The sequence below is a fragment of the Myxine glutinosa genome, chromosome 12 (assembly GCF_964187855.1).
Source record: "Myxine glutinosa chromosome 12, kmMyxGlut1.1, whole genome shotgun sequence".
NCBI classification, from domain to species: Eukaryota; Metazoa; Chordata; class Myxini; order Myxiniformes; family Myxinidae; genus Myxine; species Myxine glutinosa.
The window spans coordinates 63,304,548-63,327,713 of record NC_136272.1 but is presented as its reverse complement, the minus strand read 5'-3'; the positions used below and the strand labels follow the sequence as shown (position 1 = coordinate 63,327,713).

Sequence of the window (23,166 nt, the reverse complement as noted above, 5' to 3'; positions counted from 1 at the left end):
TGGAAAACGTACAGAAGTTTAACACAGTACTGTCTGTGAATTGAGTTCGATATCAGTTTACATCACTTTCAAGGATCAATTTATTTGCTTCGAAATGTCAAAGGTGGTTTTTGTTTCTTTTAAAGGTCACGTTAACAAAATCTAGAATAATTTCAACATAATTCCAATGAACTTTTGGTTTTAAGTCATCTTGAAAAGTAAGTTCACCCCCACAAAAAAAATATTCCATATTAAATGTCAAGTCTGTAATTAAAAATTAACCTCATTAACCCAAAAGTAAGTTTAGTAACAATACCATTATGGAGTTTGACCTGGATGTTAGTGAGAATGCATTTTGGCTTGAGTTTTGTCTGGGCATGCCTCATTGTGATTGTATCTGCACGTTTCTCAGTCCTTCGATTTGTCTGCACACAGAATGATGTTTGAATACCCTGTGTACTATTCTGTTGATTTTTATTTTTTATTTGTAGGAATGAGGCTCATGGAAGAGAAATAAGCTGCGCTGCGAACCCGTGTGCTAACTATGCTGCTCTTTGTTTCACCAAATTATATGGATGATCCCACCTAAGCTCGATTTGAGTTCTTTCTTATTCTATTCTGAATGACCCTTTACGCTACTTGCGAGTCTGTTTTTAAGCTCATACGTCACTTGCAAAGTTTTGGCATTGCTGATGCATATTGTGACTTGGGCAGTGTCTGTGTCATTTGATCTAAAATATTGTTGGTATCAAATTAATTTTGTTACCCACCAGATGATCATGATATGTACACCCCCCCCCCCCCCATCCACCCCACCCCAATCTTTTCCTCACATGACAGCCGAGGGCATGGCGGGTGACTTGGTGAAACTGCTCAGAGGTTTGGCAGTGGCGGGCCGTGACATCGGCCAGGCTCAGCTTAGAGTATTGGGTGCCCAGCCACCTCTACCATGGGCGATCGGAGCTCTGAGCCAAGCTCAGGCCACGGCAATGCAGGTGGTGACCTCTGCCTTTGCCCGGGGCGGGCAGGTGAGTCCGACCCCGGGAGAAGGACTGTTGAGGTGATTGTACCGCAGACAGAGAATTGTAACAGCGTCGATGATATTTGTGTCACAGGTTGTTGTGCTACGAGTTGGTTTACAACTACAGAGCTATTTTTTGCTTTCCCCTTATTATTTCTTTTCTTTCTTCCGAAAATGGGTGTGCATGTTTAGCTTTCCGATTTGACCCAATGGCTCATGATTTTAGGGATCCCAGGATTAAATCCTGTATAGTAAAGATGTTTGTGTATTGTCAACTTATGTGCTTGTAATTCATGTTCAAAATTGAACTGCTGATCTTCTCAAATATCTTTGTCCTCCATTACACACAAGGTTCACTGTGAGCCTTAGATCAACTAGAAATATAAAAAAAAGTGTACCTTAAGTCCATGGGGACTTTGTTTGGCAATACGCAGTAAGTGAGAGTGACCTGTACCAATAAAACATTTTATTTTCGCGGACTGCATGGTAGATGTTGAAAAGGTTCGTGCTATCAGGCAGGATTCCATAACTGTTTGTATTGATATTTTGATTTTTCAATCTTGTGGCTCCTTTATGCTATGTTGTATGTTTTTAAGTTTATTTTGTAGACTGCTCAAAAATATTAAAAGGAAATGAAGCTGGGTATATTCCAACAGTGATATGAGGCATTTAATGGTTAGGGTGGTGGGCTTGGGATCCTAATGTCCTGAGTTTGAATCCCGTTCAGCTGTTTAATTAATACCAGGTGGGGTTGACTCAGCCTGTCATCCTTCCGAGGTCGGCGAAATGAGTACCAGGGTATTGGTTCCTCCCTCAAGGAGGTTGGTGGCAAGATTTGCACTCTGGGCGCCGTAAAAACGCCTCATTCCGTAGCACACAGTGCTGTGTGTTGGGATAGTGCAGAGGAGTCGTCCATGGACGCAGCAACGTGCTGATCCAGCATACGTGCCTATACATACATACATACATACATACATACATACATACATACATACATACATACATATACACACACACATCAGTCATTATGCGACTTCATACCATCAATGGGGAACCGCCAGTAAGGTGTCGCATACAGCTGTTGCTGCACATTACTGGGAGCGATAAGCACCGCCTGCCACACGGTACTATTATCTCTGGTATCCACTGCCGAGCGGATGGCGCCGCGGCCTGAACCGTTTACCAAGACTAGACCCGATCCTGAAATGTTGGCCAAATCGTGCCACAGATATTCAATGGGGAAAAGACAAAGGCGACACGGATGTGTAGAAGAGGAAGACAGAAGTAGGGAATACGAATATAATTTATTTGCTATTTACAACCAAAAGTAACCAAGGAGAAGGAAGGATAATAAAATAATTTACAGAAGAAATCAAGGAGACACAGTGAAAATTGCTAGCTTATCTAAACAGGCTTAACTTATACCCTGGACAGAACAAACAAAAGACGGACTCACACGAATGGGGAATTTGCAGGCAGGAATGACAGGACTGGAATGGTTTGGGACGGCAGAGAAGGGGAGGAAGGCACGGAGCTGGCTGGAGCTTGATCCCTCACGGGACGTCGGGCTGGACCTCGATGGCCGCCGTTGCCACCGATCCTGTGGTGTGCGCGGGGTAACGGGTCGGAGCTGCCTGGTGGAGCCAACGCTGCTGGTGGGGGGTCTGGCGTGACGGGTTCTCTCTCCCTCTCTCACAAACTCGCAGGACTCTCTTTTTGCTTGTCTGTGATCTGATCTCCTCCCTCCTCGACTCTCCTGGGGGCGTCTCCCGCGTGTTATATAAGCCCCACCCTTGACCCTTTTGCGAACCTCCCCCAAACGTTCTCTCTCCGCCCTCTCAAGCCAACCCCTCGTTCTGGGTTGGTCGGCAAGGGCTGGTTCACTCCTCCCCTCTATGACGAGGTGGAGACACGCCTTTCTTCCCCGACCTTACCTCGTGGCTAATGGTGGTTTTGGGGCGATTCGAGCTAGCCCCAGCCAAAGGGCAGCAATGGTGAATGAAGAAAACCGCCCAAATGCAGTTGGCAATTGCAGCAAACCTGGCAAACCTGGCACTTTGAAGATGCCATGTCGGAGGGATCTACCTTATTTAATGCAGTGCAATGGAGTGTCAAATTAATGGAAGACAAGGCCTTACCCTACTACACAGAATAAGGAAATAACTGTCAACAAGGAGGAAATCTATTATTGGCTACGTGGGTGCTTGTGAAATAACTACGGGCACGACCTTTGACCTTTATACACAACTGGAGGAAGGAGGGTCCACAATAAAACAATTAAAAAAACAACACAATCCTCATATCCACAACAATATATATATATACATACATACATACATACATACATACATACATACATACATACATACATATACACACACACACACATCAGTCATTATGCGACTTCATACCATCAATGGGGAACCGCCAGTAAGGTGTCGCATACAGCTGTTGCTGCACATTACTGGGAGCGATAAGTACCGCCTGCCACACGGTACTATTATCTCTGGTATCCACTGACTATATGGAGTCGTTCTGAATGCGGTTGGGAGTAACTAATTAGTATCTGTAATTTGGCGCTCCAACCTTTTATATATATTACATGTTTTGCAATATATATGTATACAGTCATGTGAAAAAGTAAGTACACTCCATGTAAAGTTTTGACTTTTTCAACGTATTTCAACATACAGCTATTTGATCTTCATTTCAACAATATTGATAGATAAAGGTGATATAATATAACAAATATCATGAAACATTTACATTTTGTAGTCCATTGTATAATTTAAATAAACATAAATGCAAATTTCGCATGTGGAAAAAGTAAGTACACCCCGACATTTATCACGACTTCAAATACCTAAAATTAGAATCAGGTGCACCAGCTCAGGTGCAAATGATTAGAACATCGTTAGAGAGGATCTTGGAGGAACCTGTCTTATTTCAACCTCAGACATTTAGTTTGGTTTGCTCTTTGTTGTGGAAGTGTGCGGCGTCACCATGCCTAGATAAAAGAGCTCTCTGAGGCCTTCAGAAAGAAGGTTATGGATGCCCACGAGTCTGGGAAGGGATTTAAAAAGATCTCCAAACAATTTGAAATCGATCATTTGACTGTCCGGAAGATCATCTACAAGTGGAGAAGATTCCAAACAACTGCCAACTTGTTCAGGCCAGGCCGCTCCAGCAAGTTCAGCCCGAGAGAAGACCGCAAGATGCTGAAAGAAGTCTCTAAGAACCCCAGAATGTCATCACGGGACCTACAGGTTGCTCTTGCCACTGTTGATGTCAAAGTGCACCAGTCTACCATTAGAAAGAGGCTGCACAAATTTGATCTACATGGGAGGTGTGCCAGGAGGAAACCTTTGCTGCCCAGAAAGAACATCAGGGCAAGACTAAAGTTTGCCAATGAACACCTGGGCAAAGACCAGCATTTCTGGAACGATGTGCTCTGGACAGATGAGTCAAAGGTCGAGCTATTTGGCCACAGTACCAGAAGACATGTTTGGTGAAAACCAAAGACAGCATTTGACCACAAGAACCTGATACCAACTGTAAAGCATGGTGGTGGAAATATTATGGTTTGGGGCAGCTTTGCTACATCAGGGCCTGGGCAGCTCACCATCATAGAATCCACTATGAATTCTTCATTGTACCAGAGGGTGCTTGAGGATAATGTGAGGCCATCTTTCGGAAAATTGAAGCTCAACCGAAGGTGGACCTTGCAACATGACATCATGACAATGACCCTAAACATACCAGTAAATCCACCAAGGAATGGCTGAAAAGAAAGAAATGGAGGGTTCTGGAATGGCCAAGTCAAAGCCCGGATCTAAATCCCATCGAGATGTTGTGGGGGGATTTGAAATGAGCTGTGCATGCAAGAAACCCCGCAAACATCGCACAGCTGAAAGAATTCTGCATGGAGGAGTGGGCAAAAATTTCTCCCAGTTGATGTCAGAGATAGTCAGGCAGATAGGTGTATCCATCATAAGAATTGTGGGTTTAGACGTACAAGCATGAAATTTGGCACAGTCATAGATAATAATCTAATGAATAATTCCAGATATGGACCCACCGCGAAAACGTCCTATGGTAGCCATGGCGGCCATTTTACAAAATGGCCGTTTTGACCGCGATTATTTTTTACCGGACGACACAAATGCTTCTTTATGTTCTAATGAAATGACTCTAGATACACATATATGCCATAATTGTATTCTCTAAATGACCACAATTTGCATTTGTGTTGCCAGCAATGTCAATTAACCCACCAAGCACTGTAACGGTAACTTATATTACTAGATAGTTCCAGTTTGATCTTGTTTATACGTCACAATTTTCTCCACCACACTGGCACAAAGCGGTACATTTCAAACTAGCTTGTTTGCACTTGCATCGTCCCTTGCAACCCTTTTTGCATTTACAACAAATCAGCTCCCTTGATGAAATGCTGGCTTCAGGAAGCATGGACCACAGGGGTTTCCAGTTGTGGGGATCGATCCATCCCCAATCCCCAGGTGAGGGCAGATCCATAACAACCTTGAGCATGTTTCCCCAGCAGTGGCCACCCGTGTACACAGCCCTCTTGATTTGTTGTACCAGGGCTCCTCTGGTAGGGGGAATAGCTTGCATGGCTCGTCCTTTCTTCGTGAAGAGTGCCTGTCGAGCTTCGTCTATGTTGACGAGATTGCTGGTGCGATCGTAGAGAAGAATGGTGAACCGCTCGAGCACTGCCACAACGTCATCAGAGATGTCTGCTGTCCCCGTGGAGAGATGAACTAACGCTGGCGTCAATTCGTCAAATACTTTCCAGGTATCCCAGGCTGTATTCTTGCCCCGTGTATTAAATGACGAGACTGTGTCACACCCTGTGTATGCATGGAACATCGGGAGGGCCTGTGACTTATCTGGTCTGAGGAATGCTGCAATTTCATGTGCTGGAATATACCTGAAGTGCTGGCCTGTCCCAAAGGCCACCCAAAGCTCCTGGATTTTGAGTTTGGTTGTTGCTGCCACAGCCAATACCACTATATCTGTATCCACCGTACGCAGAAGAATTTTCTGAAATCCATCACGGACTGCATCCGCGAGATGTATCATCATTCGTGTATCAGCCTGCCATTCCCGTCATCAAGGCGTCCTAATTCTAGTGGCATCGGTAATTCGTGAAGTTCATTGAAACGTCTGATGTTGAAGGCAATGGTAGAATAACCAACTCCAACATCGTGCCGTTTTGATTCTGCTGGGCATTGCAAACTTTCTCGTGTGATTTTTTGGCACAAAACGCACTTGTTCCAATCCGTCTGTACCTGCGCCTTTGATTGTCCAGGTTGCAGTGGATCCACTAGCTGATAACTCTTAGACATTTCGCTGTTCGAAACACCAACTGAAAAAAAAGATAAGATACGATAACAAGTTGCAATAAATAAATAAAAACTTTATTTAATTTGCTAATTTGCACTTTATTTAATTTGCTAATTTGCACTAATTTGCATAAAAATGATACGTGGGACATTTTTTCAACTATTTAACATAGCAAATCATTTTCTACACATTTTTTCCTATCTATAGACACCAATGAGAAGTATATTTCGGGGGGGTGCACGAGACCCCTATCTCGCCACTAGACTAAAAGCGGCCATTTTGTAAAATGGCCGCCACGGCTACCATAGGACGTTTTCGCGGTGGGTCCATATCTGGAATTATTCATTAGACTATTATCTATGACTGTGCCAAATTTCATGCTTGTACGTATAAACCCACAATTGTTACACCTATCTGCCTGACTAAGACTGGTAGACAGTTATAAGAAATGCCTACTTGAGGTTGTTTCTGCCAAAGGGGGCAATACCACCTATTAGAGCCAAGGGTGTACTTACTTTTTCCACATGCGAAATTTGCATTTATGTTTATTTAAATTATACAATGGACTACAAAATGTAAATGTTTCATGATATTTGTTATATTATATCACCTTTATCTATCAATATTGTTGAAATGAAGATCAAATAGCTGTATGTTGAAATATGTTGAAAAAGTCACAACTTTACATGGGGTGTACTTACTTTTTCACGTGACTGTATACGTGTATATATATATATATATATATATATATATATATATATATATATATATATATATATATATATATTGTCGTCTTCCTGGCGATTAAAAACTTTACCAGGAAACAGATTAGCCGTGCAAGCTTTAACTCCGAAGGCGTTCAGTTCAAATATGGCAGAGTTCATGCACGTGGAGAGGGAGAGGGGTAAGGAGGAGGAGGATGCTGCAATTCACTTGCCTCACGGATCCCGACGGCAGCCTTCAATCATGTGGAAGTTAACTCAAGCAGGAACGGGTTTAGAATATACAGGGAAAATAATATAAGGGTTTATTTACAACGGAATGCCAGGACAAAGGAAACGCGGTAAATAATAAGGTTCCTATATGGAGCGCTCCCACACCAGACGTATCACACGGACGAAGGGAAAATAAATGGAAAGGAATGGGTGTGTGATTTATTGCACTTAGCTCAACTGGCTGGTTTGTCAGGGATCGTTAGGACCCAAGTGCGCAGTCCCTGCGCTGATCCAGTTGGCAGGATAACCGCCCAACGTTGGAGCAAAAACAGGCCTCGCCCGCACGGTCCATCTCACGCCACAGCACTCGTACGCAGGCACCAGAAGCAAGAGGTCGAGAGCAGGAGGTCGAGGACAAAGGAATCCAAGAGGCAGCAGAGGGAAGAGGGTCCGGGCACGAAGGGATCTAAAGCGAGAAGGGCAAAATGCTTGCTTGCGAGTTATTTTATCGCTCGTGGTATTACGTCATCGGTCCTTCCTGCCACTAATCAGTGGCCAGCTTCTTGCCCCTGCCTTGACCAATCATGAGTCCCTCCTTACCCTGGCCTTCCCGTTGGTCGACACCTGGCCCAATAGCAAGTCCTTTCTTACTCTGGCCTTTCATTGGTGTAATCTCCCCATCAAACCCCCTCGACCAATCCGTCGCGAGTTGGGCATGGCCTCAGCCTGCCTGAACAATGTTTTATCGCCATGCTGGCGCAATACATGGGCCCTTCCTGCCTGCACTTCCGGTGAGTTTTATTGTTTGGGGGGCATTTAATTAGTATGTGTGTGTGTTTCTAATGGGCTTTTCCTGCTCTACGTGTCTAGTGCGTTGCCATATGGGAAGAAGGATAAATCACAGGTCTCACCAACAGGGGAATTAACATAATCCCTACTCTATTTAACACAAGGCCATCCTCGTATGACCACAAATATACAAACCTAATCTGACATCCGGATGAGACAGGTCCTCTACTTATGTACATCGTGATGGTTCTTCTGCTTCATGACAATCGGAGCATGATACCTACACAGATCTACCTGATCTATATATCATTCTACCCCAAAATTCATAACACAGCCCCCCACCTGGAACCGTAGCCCCTGCAAGGTTCACTGCAGGCACTACCATTCCAGTCTTAACACTTAGTGTCTCACGCTTAATTAACCTATGAAATAAATCAGGAGGGCTGTGGGAAGTGAGCCGAAGCTACCTACCTATTCTCCTTAACATGCTGCCCCCTTAAACAACCATGCAAATATGTACAATCATTGAAGTTCGTGCTCCTGGGGAGGAAGGAAACAAACGACACCCAAAAACCTATCTTAACCACAAAACTTAACCAAACTTGCAACAACTCAAAAATTCTAATAAATATTTATACAACCCCTTCCTACAGACCGTGACCCCCGGTGGATGCCACAAGACTCAACGTTACTTGCGGGGCCATCCCAATGCACCCCAAATTTCCGCGGGCCCTGTCCTGGTGTTACAGGTGAGTGACATGGCTCTGGATTTCGAGCCCCAGGACATGGCTCTGGACAGATCCGTACCTCTACAGTGCAAGGGTCATCGGGACAAGCTCAGCAGCCGAAACGTCAACACGGCCCATGAGTGTCCAAAAGAGTGCGACCCACCATCCATCCTTCGCCCCTCCACCCCCCCCCCCCCCCCCATGAGGAACACTGCTGCACAAGCCCCAGCTGGCCAATGTGGTGAGCACATGCTGCCAACACTACCATTCCCACAAACATCGGCCCTGGGGGCAGCGGTTGCAGTGCGTGGCATCCACATCACGTCACCTGCACCGCCCACATCCCCCAGTCCACACAACTGCAGCCCCCAGTGCCCTGCCCACCCGCATATGACCACGCCCATGGTCTAGTTGGCAGTCGTGTTCCACCAGGAGACATGGTCCACACACCTCGGACACCCACAGCACTACGTTGACTCCCAGACTACCCAACTACATCCCCACAACCCCGCGTCCCAAATATCAGCGTAGTCGCCCCCATAGCCAGTTGAAGGCTGTGCCCTGCTAACCTATCAATTTTTATCCCAGCCTCCAACACTTTGGTCTAACACACCTGGATCAATAATGGTGCCACTGTGCAGTGCCCACCATACCTCTTCACAAAATTTACCCTTAAATTTGCATCTAAATGTCAGATTACCTTTGCCAATTGTTTCACAACTCACTAATCTCACCAAAGAAGGGTGCTTTTCCATACACATGCCAGCCGAGCTTGGCCCATATGCTCAGCTTGTTATAAATTTCCAATTCCATCCCATGGCTCTCTTCCCAAGCCGAGAGTCCACAAATCATAACGAAACATCTGTGGAAGATCATTCTCACACCATCATGTTCCACAGATGCCCCAATGGTTTTCCGGTGGGCTATAATCAATCCCTGTCCATGCGGATCGACTCGCGTCCATAGACCAGCACAGCATGGCAGGTCACCACATGCTGGCTGTCCCAGAGTCTCAGGGAGAGGCTGTCAGGCCGCATGCCCGGGCGGTCACCACATCAGGCCCATGGTGGCCGTCCGTGATGCCGCTGCCAAAGCACGACCTACAACACATCCCCCTAGTGGTCCTCATAATACGCCATCCCAGGCCTGTGAGAAACCACCTCGGACCCCCTGGAGGTCTTAACCCCCACCAGCGTCCGGTGACCCTGCTGGCCCGAGTCACCCGCTTCTGTTCTGTTACACGGGCTTCCAACCCCTTTACCTCTTCAGCCAATTTACCCCCTTGTTGTTTGAAGAGTGCCCATTCCTCCACCTGTTGCTGCATTCTGGCATCCACCCGGCCCCGATAGCCTTCCAGGTCTCCATTTACTTTATCAATTCGGGTATTCGTGGCCCCAATTCTATCCTCCAACTTCTCCCCCATTCAGACAGCCTGGGTCATGCCCTCCTCCATTCTCAGTGTGAATTCCTCCCATTTTAGTTCGAATTCTACCCCCATGGACTTTTCCATTTCCCCCAATTTAGTCTCTAACTTGACCTCAAATTCACCCAGCCTGTCTGTAATTTGAATATTCATTTTCCCCTCCATTTTATCAATTAGTTCCCCCTGCTGTTGTTTTATTTCCTCTTTTTCCCTCTAATTGTTCATTCATCTCCCTTATTTAATTCCCTTGTTCACTCATTTGTTCAATCATTCCCTCTAGCTTCCCCTCCAATCCATCAATATTATTTTCCATTTCCTTTATTTGTCCCTTCATTTCCCCCTTCAATCCATCAATTGTTTCGGTTTGAGCATTCATTTGCTATCATTCCCTGCATTTCAATCTTTTGTTCATCCATTTTGTTATTCATGCGTTCACTCATTTCCTCCATATCTCCCTTCAATTCCCTTTTCATTCCCCTCATTTCGTTACTCATTCGCTCCTCCTTTTCCTTCATTCCCCTCATAAAATTTATCATCTCGGCCTGGAAAGCTATCGGGTCTGTCTCTTGGCCCGATCGCTCCACAGCGGGGGGAGGTTCCACCACTATTCTCAACTCCCCTTGTCTCCGGCCGACTTCCAAAGCCTTCAGCATCCCCAACCCGTTCGGCCATCTCTCGCTTCTGCCATCTGCGGTGAGAAAGTAGTTCCCCACGTGTATATTTTTCCTCAGAAAAAAATATATATTTTAAATTTTTCGAAAACGCGATGTTGCGCTTCATACACCCCAATAAACTACAAAATTTGACACCTCGGTACTATGACTATCCCGCCCCCCCGCCCCCCCCCCTCTTCGAGGGAAAGACGATCGTTACAAATTTTGAATACCGAAATCTGAGCGAAATTTGCCCTCGTATAGGAAGTCTGCAAGCCATGTGTGGAGGTTTCCATCTACTGTATACCATAAGATGAGAGAGTTTAGGATAAGAGGAGAGTAGGAGATAAAAGAGACATAAGAGGAGAGTTTTGGCACCAGTTGTGCGACCCGATGTAGTCATTTATTGGTTTTGACAACAAAATATGAAAACTGTTTCCTTAAAAATAATTGTGCTGAAGGGTTGAACAATAGCTAAGTTTACAGAGATCCAGATTGATTTTCACAGAAACCTCTACAGAGACATTTGAATGTTTCCAGAATGTGTAAAGAACTCTCGGCTCAAAGCCAGTAATTGTTAGAATACACTCTGTGGAGCCAAAAATATTCTGAACCCATTGCTGGTTAAAAATACATTCCCCCTCATATTGTTCTTGTGAAATATGCAATAATTCATGGGCATGCTTGATGTTGGACGGCTTAAAATATTGACATCAGAAACCTTGTGTACCTGCTTTTGATGTAATGAGGAAGATGGTAGGCCTGATATTTATTTATTTATTTATTTATTTTTTAAAGTGAAGATGTCAGAAATAACTCGGTAATTGAAAGCCAAAGTGTAATGCAGCAATAACCAGACTCGATGACGTAATGATTGGGAGTGTCCGCTCTGAGTCTGGGAGCTCATTGGTTCGAACCCTGGCCTAGTCGTACCAAGACTTTATAAATCGTATGTGCTGCTTCCTTGCTTGACGCTCAGTATTTAAAAGGCTAGAGCACAAACAAACAACCATAGGTTGGCAACAATTGTGCATGCTTGATGGGCCGAACAGCTCCTCGTGCATTTAAGTTCCTTGTAAGGCAATACCTTTATAACCACCTTTAGAGGCCATTTTTCCCCGCTAAGCGGGGGTTGGCCTTTTTCGGGAACCGTGGTTGTTGTTGTTTTTTGGTCCCCTTTTTGAAGCAATGTTTTACGGCCGGATGCCCTTCCTGCCGCCAACCCTTTTTGTCGCCTTTTACGACAAGCAGGGAATTACCAGTGAACTGGTTCTCAAATTTGCCGACCTCGGAAGGATGACAGGCTGAGTCAACCCCCCTGGCGTTAATTCAGCGATCGACCGGGATTCGAACCCAGGATCCATAGGATCCTAAGCCGGCACCCAAGCCGCTAGCCCAACACCAGGGACGAGCCCAACACCAGGGACGAGCCCAACACCAGGGACTAGCCCAACACCAGGGATTTATGCACAGTGCCAAGAGAAAGTACACCCACCCCCTTTCAAAATTTTCACCTTTTGTTACCTTATAACCTGGAATTGAAATGCATTAAATCAGCCATTTCCCATTTCCCAATCAGCTAAACGAAACATAATGTTTTGCATTTAGGCCAAAAAGTTCTATATTGGTTTCGTCCGACCACAAAACTTTTTGCCACATGGCTTCAGAATCTCCGGAGTGTTTTTTTGCATACCTCAAACGGGACTCAAGGTGTGCTCTTTTGAGTAATAGGCTTCCTTCTTGCCACCCGACCGTACAAGCCAGACTTGTGGAGTGCTTGGGATATTGTTGTCACATGCGCACAGTGACCAGTCTTTGCCATAAAGACCTGTAGCTCTTTCAAAGTTGCCATTGGCCTTTTGGTGGCCTCTGATCAGTCTCCTCATTGCTTGGTCAACCAGTTTGGAGGGACGACCTGATCTAGGCAGGGTCTTGGTGGCACCATACACCTTCCACTTCTTAATGATTGTCTTGACTTTGCTCCAAGAGATATTCCAGGCCTTTGAAATATTTTTATAACCATCCCCTGATCTGTGCCTTTCCACAATTTTATCCCAGAGATCTTTTGAAAGCTCCTTCGTACTCATGGTTGAGTCTTTGCTGGGAAATGCACAACCCAGCAGAGGAAACCTAGAGGAACAGCAGATTTTATTCTGAAATAACCAGAATCACAACAATTTAACACAGGTAGAGGCCAATTAACTTGGTTTGTGATTTTGAATGCGATTGGTTAAACCTGAGCTAATTTACAATTGCTATTTTACAGGGGGGTGGACACTTATCCAACCAAGATGTTCTAGTTTTGTATTTTTAATAAATTTTCTGAAATTTGTAGAATTTGTTTTTCACTTGGAAGTTGTGGGTTACAATGTGTAAATAAAGGTGGTAAAGTGTGATTTACTGCATTTTAATTCCAGGCTATAAGGTAACTAAAGGTAAAAAAAATTGAAAAGGGGTGCAGACTTTCTACAGGCACTGTATACACACATGCATTATATATATTTATATATATATATATATATGTATATCTATATATGTATATCTATATATGTATATGTATATCTATATATGTATATCTATATATGTATATGTATATCTATATGTATATGTATATCTATATATACAGACGGCATTTAATATGGAATATTTTTTTTGTGGGGGTGAACTTACTTTTCAAGATGTCTTAGAACCAAAAGTTCATTGGAATTATGTTGAAATTATTCTAGATTTTGTTAATGTGACCTTTAAAAGAAACAAAAACCACATTTGACATTTCGAAACAAATAAATTGATCCTTGAAAGTGATGTAAACTGATATCGAACTCAATTCATGGACAGTACTGTTAAACTTCTGTACATTTTCCAGAAGTATCTCTTTATTTTGCACATTAGCCAAATTTTTTTTTAACAAAAACAAAAGTTAAATTACGACTGGGATTACGGACAGTAAAATTACAGTTCAGTACTTCGTGTAACCCCCACGAGCATTCAGGAGAGCACGTACACGTTGACGCATGCTGTTCATGAGATTTGCCAAGGTTTCGACGGGAATCGCTCGCTATGCAGTGACAATAGCCTGCTGCAATTCACGCACAGAGGTCGGCAGCTGGTCCAAGTGGTCGATTTGACGCGTTAATTCTGCCCACAAGTTCTCTATCGGATTCATATCCGGGGACATGGCAGGCCACTCCATATGCTCTACACCACGGTCAGCAAGAAAGTGTTGGATCATGCAAGCACGATGAGGCCGTGCATTGTCATCTTGGAAGACAAAGTTTCCTCGAAAGGCTGCACGAGCAAATGGAAGCAATGTTTCTTCCAGAATGGCCCTGTAATTGAACTGGTTCAGGTTTCCATTCAGAACAACCAGGTCAGTTTTGCCCCCTGCATGAAAAGCAGCCCAAATGGTCATCCCACCACCTCCAGCTTGGACTCTTGGCACTATACAATCTTTGTTGTAGGCTTCATGCACTTGTCTGCGCACTCGGACGCGGCCATCTTGGCGATAGACCAGAAATCTAGACTCGTCACTGAAGATCACGTGATTCCAGTGTCCTGGCTGCCATTGACGGTGCTCTCTGACCCACTGCAATCGGCGCTGGTGGTGTTGTCTGGTCAGGCGTGGCTTTCTCAGGGGATGCCTGGCACGATAGCCTGCTTGAACCAGTCGTTGGTTGACTAGCATTCTGGATACAGGCACATTTGTCAGTTGCTGCCACTCAGCCCTAAGCCGATTAGCTGACTTGGTACGGCCATTGCGGACTAACCGGTGCAGCTGGCGATCATCTCTCCTTGTGGTTCTGCGGGGACGTCCTGGCCTCGGTATTGGAGTAGGGACACCCCTCTGAGCATTTCGTTTCAGGATCTTTGACACCTGAACTTGAGTGATGCCATACTGCCGAGCAATAGCACGCTGTTTCATGCCGTAATTTCGTAAAGCCACCACTCCATGAAAAACAGCATTGTCGAGTTGACGGACCATCTCCAGAGGAAGCGGCAATAACTTTTGGAGACGTGCAGCAGTTGTTTTCCACTAATACAGAACGCAACAACCCTTGTATACCCGACTGTGAAGCCAATCATCAAATGCACCTGTCCGTACATTTTGCCACGCCACCTGTGATATAATCCTGTTGTTGACTTCTTGCTGCGACAGACAATCAGTGACATGAAACTCACCAGATGTATGTATGTACATACATACATACATACATACATACAACACACACAACATGCATTTTAAAAGGCCATTTTCCCTGCTAGAGCGGGGGTTAGCCTTGCGGTCCCCATGACGATCTTCTCCATTTTGCCCTATTTTCTGCATCTCTCCTTGTTAACCCCCTTGCCCGCATTTCTTCTTTCACCATCTTTAGCCAAGTCTTTCTCGGTCTGCCCCGTCCTCTACTTCCTTCTACATTCATTTCCATCACTCTTCTCAACCAGTCACTTTCATCCTTCCTCAACACATGACCAAACCATCTCAACCTGTTCCTCTTCACAGCATCAATCACAGGCTCTATTCCCATCATCTTCCGCAATTCGTCATTTGTCTTCCTCTCTCTCAACGATACTCCGCACATCCGTCGAACCATTCGCATTTCCACCCTTTCCAACCTTCGTTGCTGCTCTACGTTCATTACCCATGTCTCGCTCCCCTAAATCATAACACTCAGCATACACCTTTCCCTTCAGCTTCAACGACACTCCCCTCATCATCAGCACGCCACTCAATTCCCGAAACTTCTTCCATGCACATCTCACTCGAGCAACCGTTGCCGAGTCTGATCCACCTTCTCCATTCAGCATGTCTCCGAGGTAGCAAAATGTTTTCACACCTTCCAGCTTCACGCCATCTCCAAGATCCAACTCAACATTTCCTCCATCTGCAGCTCCCTCTGTGCACACCTTACATTTGAATGTAGCTGCCACACTGGTTAATGACCCTCTCAGACCACTACATTTTTGATGAACCCACTCAGCGCACATTGTACACTGAATGGAGTTCACTCCGACACCCTTCCTACACACAAGCACAGGGCCACTTCCCAGTTCTTTCCACCTCACCACATGCTTTACCACTTGCCATCACCTTCGTCTTTCCGATATTCACCTTCAGACCTTTTGTCTCCATACATTCCTTCCACGTGTTCATCTTTTCCTTCAGTCCATCCATACTTTCCGCAATCAACACCAGATCATCTGCATACAACAACTCCCACGGTAAACCCTCCTTTACGTTCTGAGCCAGCACCTCCATCACAGCTACAAATAGTAGTGGACTTAGTACTGACCCCTGATGCACTCCCACCTTCACCTCAAACTCACCACTGTTCCCGTCCTTCGTCCTTACGGCTGTGCGCGCTCTTTTGTACATTGCCATCACTACTCTGATCAACCATTCCTCCACTCCTAACTTCCTCAATGCCCATGTCAATACTTTGCGTGGAACCCGATCGAATGCTTTCTCCAGATCAACAAACCCAAGAAACAACTTCTTCCTCTTCTCCCTGTACTTCTCCTGCAACTGCCTCACAATGAAAAGCGCGTCTGTCGTTCCTCTTCCTGGCATGAATCCAAACTGCATTTCGTCGATCTTCACTTTCTTCCTTATCCTCCTCTCCAACACCCTTTCCAATACCTTCATTCCATGCTCCAATAACTTTATCGCTCGGTACGAGCCACCCTCCAGAGGGTCACCTTTCCCCTTGTATAGAGGGACGAGGGGACTCAGTTCCCAATCCACTGGAATGCGGCCTTCTTTCACCACCAGATTACAGATCTCTGTCATTCTCTTCACACCCCAACTTCCTGCTGCCTTCAACATATCTCCCACAACTCCCGTCGGCCCTCCCGCTTTTCTACCCTTCATTGCTTTTATCGCTTCCTCAACTTCCTTCTCAGTTATCTTCTCTGCCGGTCCTAAAACTAGGTTACACTCTATGTTGCCATCCCATTCATTCTCTGTATTCAACAGCATTTCCATATATCTTTTCTATCTTCCTTTAATTCCATCTGGGTCGACAACGATTTGTCCCACTTCATCCTTCAAGCAACTCACCCCCATCACATCACACCTCTCTTTCGCTATCTGCTTTGCAATCCTGAATACTGCTTTCTGACCCTCTTCCGAATCCAAGCGTTCTCCGAACATTTTCCTACATGCCTCCTGCGCCTTTGCTACCTCTTTCTTTGCAGCCTTCCTGGCTGCCTTATAACTTTCATGCTCTGCTGTTTCTGCTCCCGTACCCTTCGCCTTCTGCCACTCCTTGAACTTCTTCCTCTTCTTGTCAATCATCTTTCCAACTTCATCATCCCACCACCATGTTTCCGAGTGCCTCGGTGGTCCTTTTGTCCATCCACCTACCTCACCAACGGCTCCCAACAGACTAGCTTTCATTGACATCCAACCACTTTCAACCTCAACCACATCATCCTCGACCCTACTCAGCCTCTCTTTTAATGCCTCCCTTACTGTCGCCTCTTTCAACCTCCACACCTTCATTCTCGGTTGGTACTTCACGCGCCGAGCTCTCCTCGCACCTTTCACCCTTACGTCGCAGACAACCAAGTGGTGCTGTGAAACAGCCTCCTCCCCCGGGATCACCTTTGTGTCCCGGAGGTGCCCCCTATCTCGCCTACGCACCATCAGGTCGTCAACGGTTGTCGTCGACCCACCTGACGTGTATGTAACAAGCTTATTATCCTCTTTCTGGAACTGAGTATTACAAATCAACAAATCAACTTTATGATGTCTCTGATTCCATAGTATCTCTCCCGGGCTACTCCCTCCTCCGGTATGATAGACCTGAGCCTCGTCCTGGAGGCGGGGTTGCTATCTTTATCAAAAACTCTCTTCCTCACTCGCCCTGCACTGCACTCTCTCCACCTCACCCCCAGGAATACCTCTGGCTACGGCTTCCCCTTCGCTCCCACCTCTTGTTCATTTGTGTGTTGTACCGTCCACCAAACAGTGATGACTCCATCTACATCTCGCTGTCTGATGATATGGACCAACTTCTATCTACTCATCCCAACTCTCTCTTCCTCATATGTGGTGATTTCAACTGTCATCATGCCAGTTGGCTGGGTGTGGGTACCTCTCTCACCAGCCATGGCTCCTCAGCAAAGGACTTCTGCGACTCACTGGGACTGACACAATCTGTCAATTTCCCGACCCGGATCTCAGTCAACGGAACATCTTCTCTTCTGGACTTGGTTATGACTAACTTCCCTGAAAATGTCTGCTGCTCTTCTTCTGCTCCGATCGGATCATCTGATCATGTCCTTGTTAAAGTGGACATCTCTCTGACCATCCTCAGGGAGCCTGCTCAGCGTCGACGAGTCTGGCATTTCACTCAGGCCAACTGGCACGGTCTTCAAGCAGCCATCAATCATCTGGACTGGTCTCCCATCTCTACCACCTCTGACATCAACTCATCCTGGGAATTCTTCCAAAGTAAATTGCTCTCTCTCATGCACAGATTTATCCCATCTCGTCTTCAGTTGTCATACCCCTCCTCCCGTCCATGGTACACGGAATCTTGTGGTGAGGCTGTTGCCCAGAAACAACTTGCCTTCGTCTCCTGGAAAGCAAATCCAACGGAAGGAAATCTCATTTCCTTTCACAAAGCCCGAAACAAGTGTGTGTCCACCCTCAGGAGAGCCAGGAAACAATATCTCTCCGTTCTCAAGACCGAACTCTCTTATCTGTCTCCCTCTTCCAAATCCTGGTGGCGTCTGGTCAAATCCGTTTCTGGTGTTTGTTCCCCCTCCATCCCCTCCCTTACCTCAAACGGCTACACAGCTGACTCCGCACGTGAAAAAGCTGAATGCCTCAACTCTGTGTTTGCCTCTAAATCTTGTGTCCCAAACCCATCCCTCTCTGTACCCACCATACCCAGTCGTACCCTGCTGCTCCTGGACTCCGTGTCCTTTCCTCCTGACAAGGTGGAAAAGTTTCTGTCAACCCTCGACTCTGATTCTGCAACTGGACCCGACGGCATCAGCCCACGGGTCCTAAAATCCTGCTCTGCTGCTCTATCTCACCCTCTCTCTGTTCTCTTCACCCTCTCTTTTGCTCAAGGTCAACTGCCATCTGCTTGGAAATCAGCCAACATCACCGCTTTGCACAAAAAAGGTGCAAAAACAGATCCTAGCAACTACAGACCAATCAGCCTTCTCCCAATTATCAGCAAAGTCATGGAATCCATCATTGCTTCTGATATGAAATCTTTCCTCTTCTCCAATGGCTTGATCTCTGATCATCAATTTGGTTTCAGACCAGGTCACTCTACTCTGGACATGCTGCTTCTGCTGTCTCAACAATGGATGGAGGTCCTCAATGCCAAACAGGAAATTAGAGCTGTCTCCCTCGACATATCACGTGCCTTCGACACGGTCTGGCACCCCGCTCTGCTCACCAAACTCTCCTCCTTTGGTATCCATGGAAATCTCCACGCATGGCTGGCGGACTTCCTCTCTAGTCGTCGTCAACGTGTGGCCCTGAATGGGTTTCTCTCATCTCCTCTTCCTGTTCAGGCTGGAGTTCCCCAAGGCAGTGTTCTGGGCCCCGTGCTTTTTCTGGTCTTCATCAATGATCTCTCTGACTCTCTCGAAAATCCTCTCTATCTCTTTGCTGATGACTCCACTCTCTGCCGCTCCATTCCTCTTCCCTCAGATCGGCAGTCTGCTGCCTCCTCACTCTCTGAAGACCTGGACAAAATCACAGACTGGTCAAACAAGTGGAACATGTCTTTCAATCCTGACAAATCTCACACTCTTACTATGTCTCTCCGAAAAGATCGACTGGACAACCCTCCCATCTACTTTCTCAACAATCCTCTCCAAGAAGTTCTGTCGCTCAAGATTTTGGGTCTCACTATCTGCCATGATCTTTCTTGGGAAAACCACATTTCCAAGCTGGCCTCCAAAGCCAGTCGCCGACTGGGCATCCTCCGTCGTGCGAAGTCCTTCCTCGGCACACCTGAGCTCCTCACCACATACAAGGCTTTCATCCGCAGCTCAATGGAATACTGTTCTCCCCTATGGGCCGGAGCTCCTGCCTCACACCTAGCTCGGCTTCACGCTGTTGAAACCAAAGCTTTCAGAATTATTGGAATCTCCCGCGATGAAGCTATCTCTGAGGGCCTTTCACTCACTCACCGCAGGCAGGTAGGTGGTCTTTCTGTCTTCTACCGACTCCTCTCCGGCCTTGCACCCCCAGCTCTCTCTGTGCTCTGTCCCCCAAATATTCCTACAGGTCGCACAAGATCTGCCAGCAACCCTCTGATGGTTAAACTGCCGAAATCTCGGCTCTCCGCTCACCTTCACTCTTTCATTCCTCTTTTCTCCCGCCTCTGGAACAAACTCCCTCACTCCCTTCAATCCCACTCCTCCCTCCAGGTCTTTAAAACAGCTGTTCACCACCATCTCTTATCTTCCCCCATCCAAAACCTTGATCTTTTCTACCCCCGCTAATTCACCCCAGATCCACCTTGTTTGAAATTCCAACTTCTTTCCTGGAAGTCCTGGCAGTGTCCATATGTTTTATACCTCTCCCACTGCCCCCTTCCCCCCCCCCCCCCCCAAAGCCCTCGCCCTCTCTCAGATCTCTCGATGTCTCCATGTCTCTCGGTCCCTGCTCTCAAATGTTGTGTTTGTGTCCTTCCCCCTCTCTCCCCATCTTGTCTACCGCTCCCTATGTTATATGTTTTATGTGTCGGTTTGTCTTTCTGTGTAATTAATGTTCGCTCTTTCACGAGCCTCGATCTTGTATACAAAAAAAAAAAAAAAAAAAAAAAAAGCTCCATCAGCAAACTCCAAAATCCTTTCACCTTTTCCATTTCTCACACCATATCCGTAAACCCCATGAACTCCGTCGAAACCATCCATACTCCTTCCCACATGTCCATTTAGGTCTCCTCCTACCACAACAACTTCCTCATCTTTCACGTTTTCCATCAGCTTCTCTATCGCACACCAGAACTTGTCCTTCTCTTCATCGCTTCGACCAACCTGCGGAGCATATCCCGAGATGGCGTTCACCAAGAGCTTTCCAATCATCATTTTCACCATCATCAACCTATCACTCACTCTCGTCACACTCACCACACTGTCTACAAACTCCTCAGAAAACAGGACACCAACACCATTCACGCCCTCCAGGCACCCTTGCCACACAAACTTGTATTTCTGTCCCTGCCTATCCTTCACCATTCTCACACCACTTCCCTTCCATCTCGTCTCTTGCACACAACATATGTCCACTCTTCTTCTGACCAATACTTCCACCACTTCTCCTGATCTCCCTGTCATTGTCCCTACATTCCATGTCCCAAACCTCAGAAACCGATCTCCACTTCGGGCTGTACCCTGCCCACATGTAGTTGTAATTGTCATGGTTCTCTTTTTGAGGCAATGTTTTTATGGCCGGATGCCCTTCCTGACGCCAACCCTCTTAGTCGCCTCTTACGACACTCAGGGATACGGCGTACCTATTCTTATCCAGGGTAAACACTGGGAAACGTTTAAAACATGGAAATTCTGGGGGATGGGGGGGGGGGGGGCGTCAGCATCACGGCTGCGGTTTAAACATATTTAAATAAATATTTAAACAAAACCATGAAAAACAATCTGGGAAAAGTACATACATACAAAGTACATACATACCAACATACATATATACATATATACATATATATATATATACATATATATATATATATATATATATATATATATATATATATATATATATATATATATATATATATATATATATATATATATATATATATATATATATATATATATATATATATATATATATATATATATCAGTCACTATGCGACCTTCATATCATCAGTGGAGAACCGGAATGTCATCAGTGAATAAGGCGGACGTGCATGGCGATGACGTCATGTCCGCTCATTAGGTTGGAGAACCAGATTACAGATACCATTATATATATATATATATATATATATATATATATATATATATATATATATATATAATATACACACACACACACACACATATACACATATATACATATACACATATACACACTAGCCGAAAGCACCCGGCATTGCCCGGGTTCTTTTTGAATGAATTTACTGCTATAATTCAGGTTTTACTCGCGGCCGTAGAAGATTACGACTATAATTCAGCTCAGCTTTTAATTGCGAAATGGGCCCGGCCCGGCCGATGCGGCCTCAACCGGCCTCGCCACCTAGCCTATAACCTTCCCGGGGCCCGTCCCGACATTTTTTGTATTAGAGGTTTCCTCCTATCTTTCACCGTTCAGGAGATTAGCGCGTGCAGACAAACAAACAAACAAAAACTTTTATATATATATATATATATATATATATATATATATATATTATTTTTTTTGTATGCAGAAATATGATCTAATGGAGGAGCTAAATGACAGGGCTGCAGGTTCCTGGACTGACAGAGTATTGATGTGGAACAGCCGGGAGTCAGACGTCACACACGAGTGGTGGAAAGAAGGGGGTGGGAGGGCGTCGGTGAAAGAAGAGTGGTTTGGGTATGCGTAGCACTGATAGAGAATTGGAAGGGGGGGGCACAAGACAACAGGAAGATAGTGTTGGTGAATGTATGTTGGACCGAGATTCAATTTAGAATCCTACCCATGACCCTGTACATTAGGGCAGGAACTTGCAATTTATCAGTTTGCCAGTGATAACTCGCCTCCTTTTCATGAAGGACACCACGGGATCTTCAATATCCGCCAAACAATGCTAGCAGATGGGACACACAGTTTAACCTCCACCTGAGGGAATGTACATACATTGATGTAGTTCCCTGCATGTGAAACACCTGGTTTACCCTTGGTTGTGTGTTCCTCTCCACAATCACATGTTTGTTTTTGTGGTGTAACGGCCACCCAACAATGTTGATTCCATATATACCTATATTTCTGCTAACATAAACTGATAACCATCCATCCCAAACTCTGTTCCTCACGTGTGGTGACTTTAACTGACACAGTGGCAGCTAGCTGGGTGTTAGCTCTGCAACAACCAGCCCTGACATTACAGTGAAGGCCTTTCTGTGTGTCTGACCCACTCTGTAAATTGAACAACCTTGATTTCTGAAAGTGGAATGTGCTCCATCCTAAACCTGCTAATGGCTAACTTGGGGCGGGGGGGGGGGGGGGGGGCTAACAGCCTGGTATCTGCCATCATTTTGTATTCCATCTAAATCTCAAACAAGAGTTTAGTAAGTCTCTCGTGATATATC

The 23,166-nt window shown here is 45.6% G+C and overlaps 1 protein-coding gene across 6 annotated transcripts in view; it reads left to right on the top strand.

Moving 5' to 3' along the window:
- The window catches only part of LOC137437475 (atypical kinase COQ8B, mitochondrial), a 112,853-nt gene that overhangs the window by 6,486 nt on the left and 83,201 nt on the right, over positions 1-23,166 (top strand). For 4 of the 6 annotated variants that reach the window (XM_078766897.1, XM_068131834.2, XM_078766898.1 and 1 more), the window contains one exon: positions 820-1,007. In XM_078766897.1, coding sequence (XP_078623023.1) covers positions 828-1,007 — 180 coding nt within the window. In that variant the 5' untranslated portion in view covers positions 820-827. Of the gene's footprint in view, positions 1-819; positions 1,040-23,166 lie in introns of all 6 variants that reach the window. The other 2 variants (XM_068131836.2, XM_078766899.1) reach the window with 1 other exon arrangement.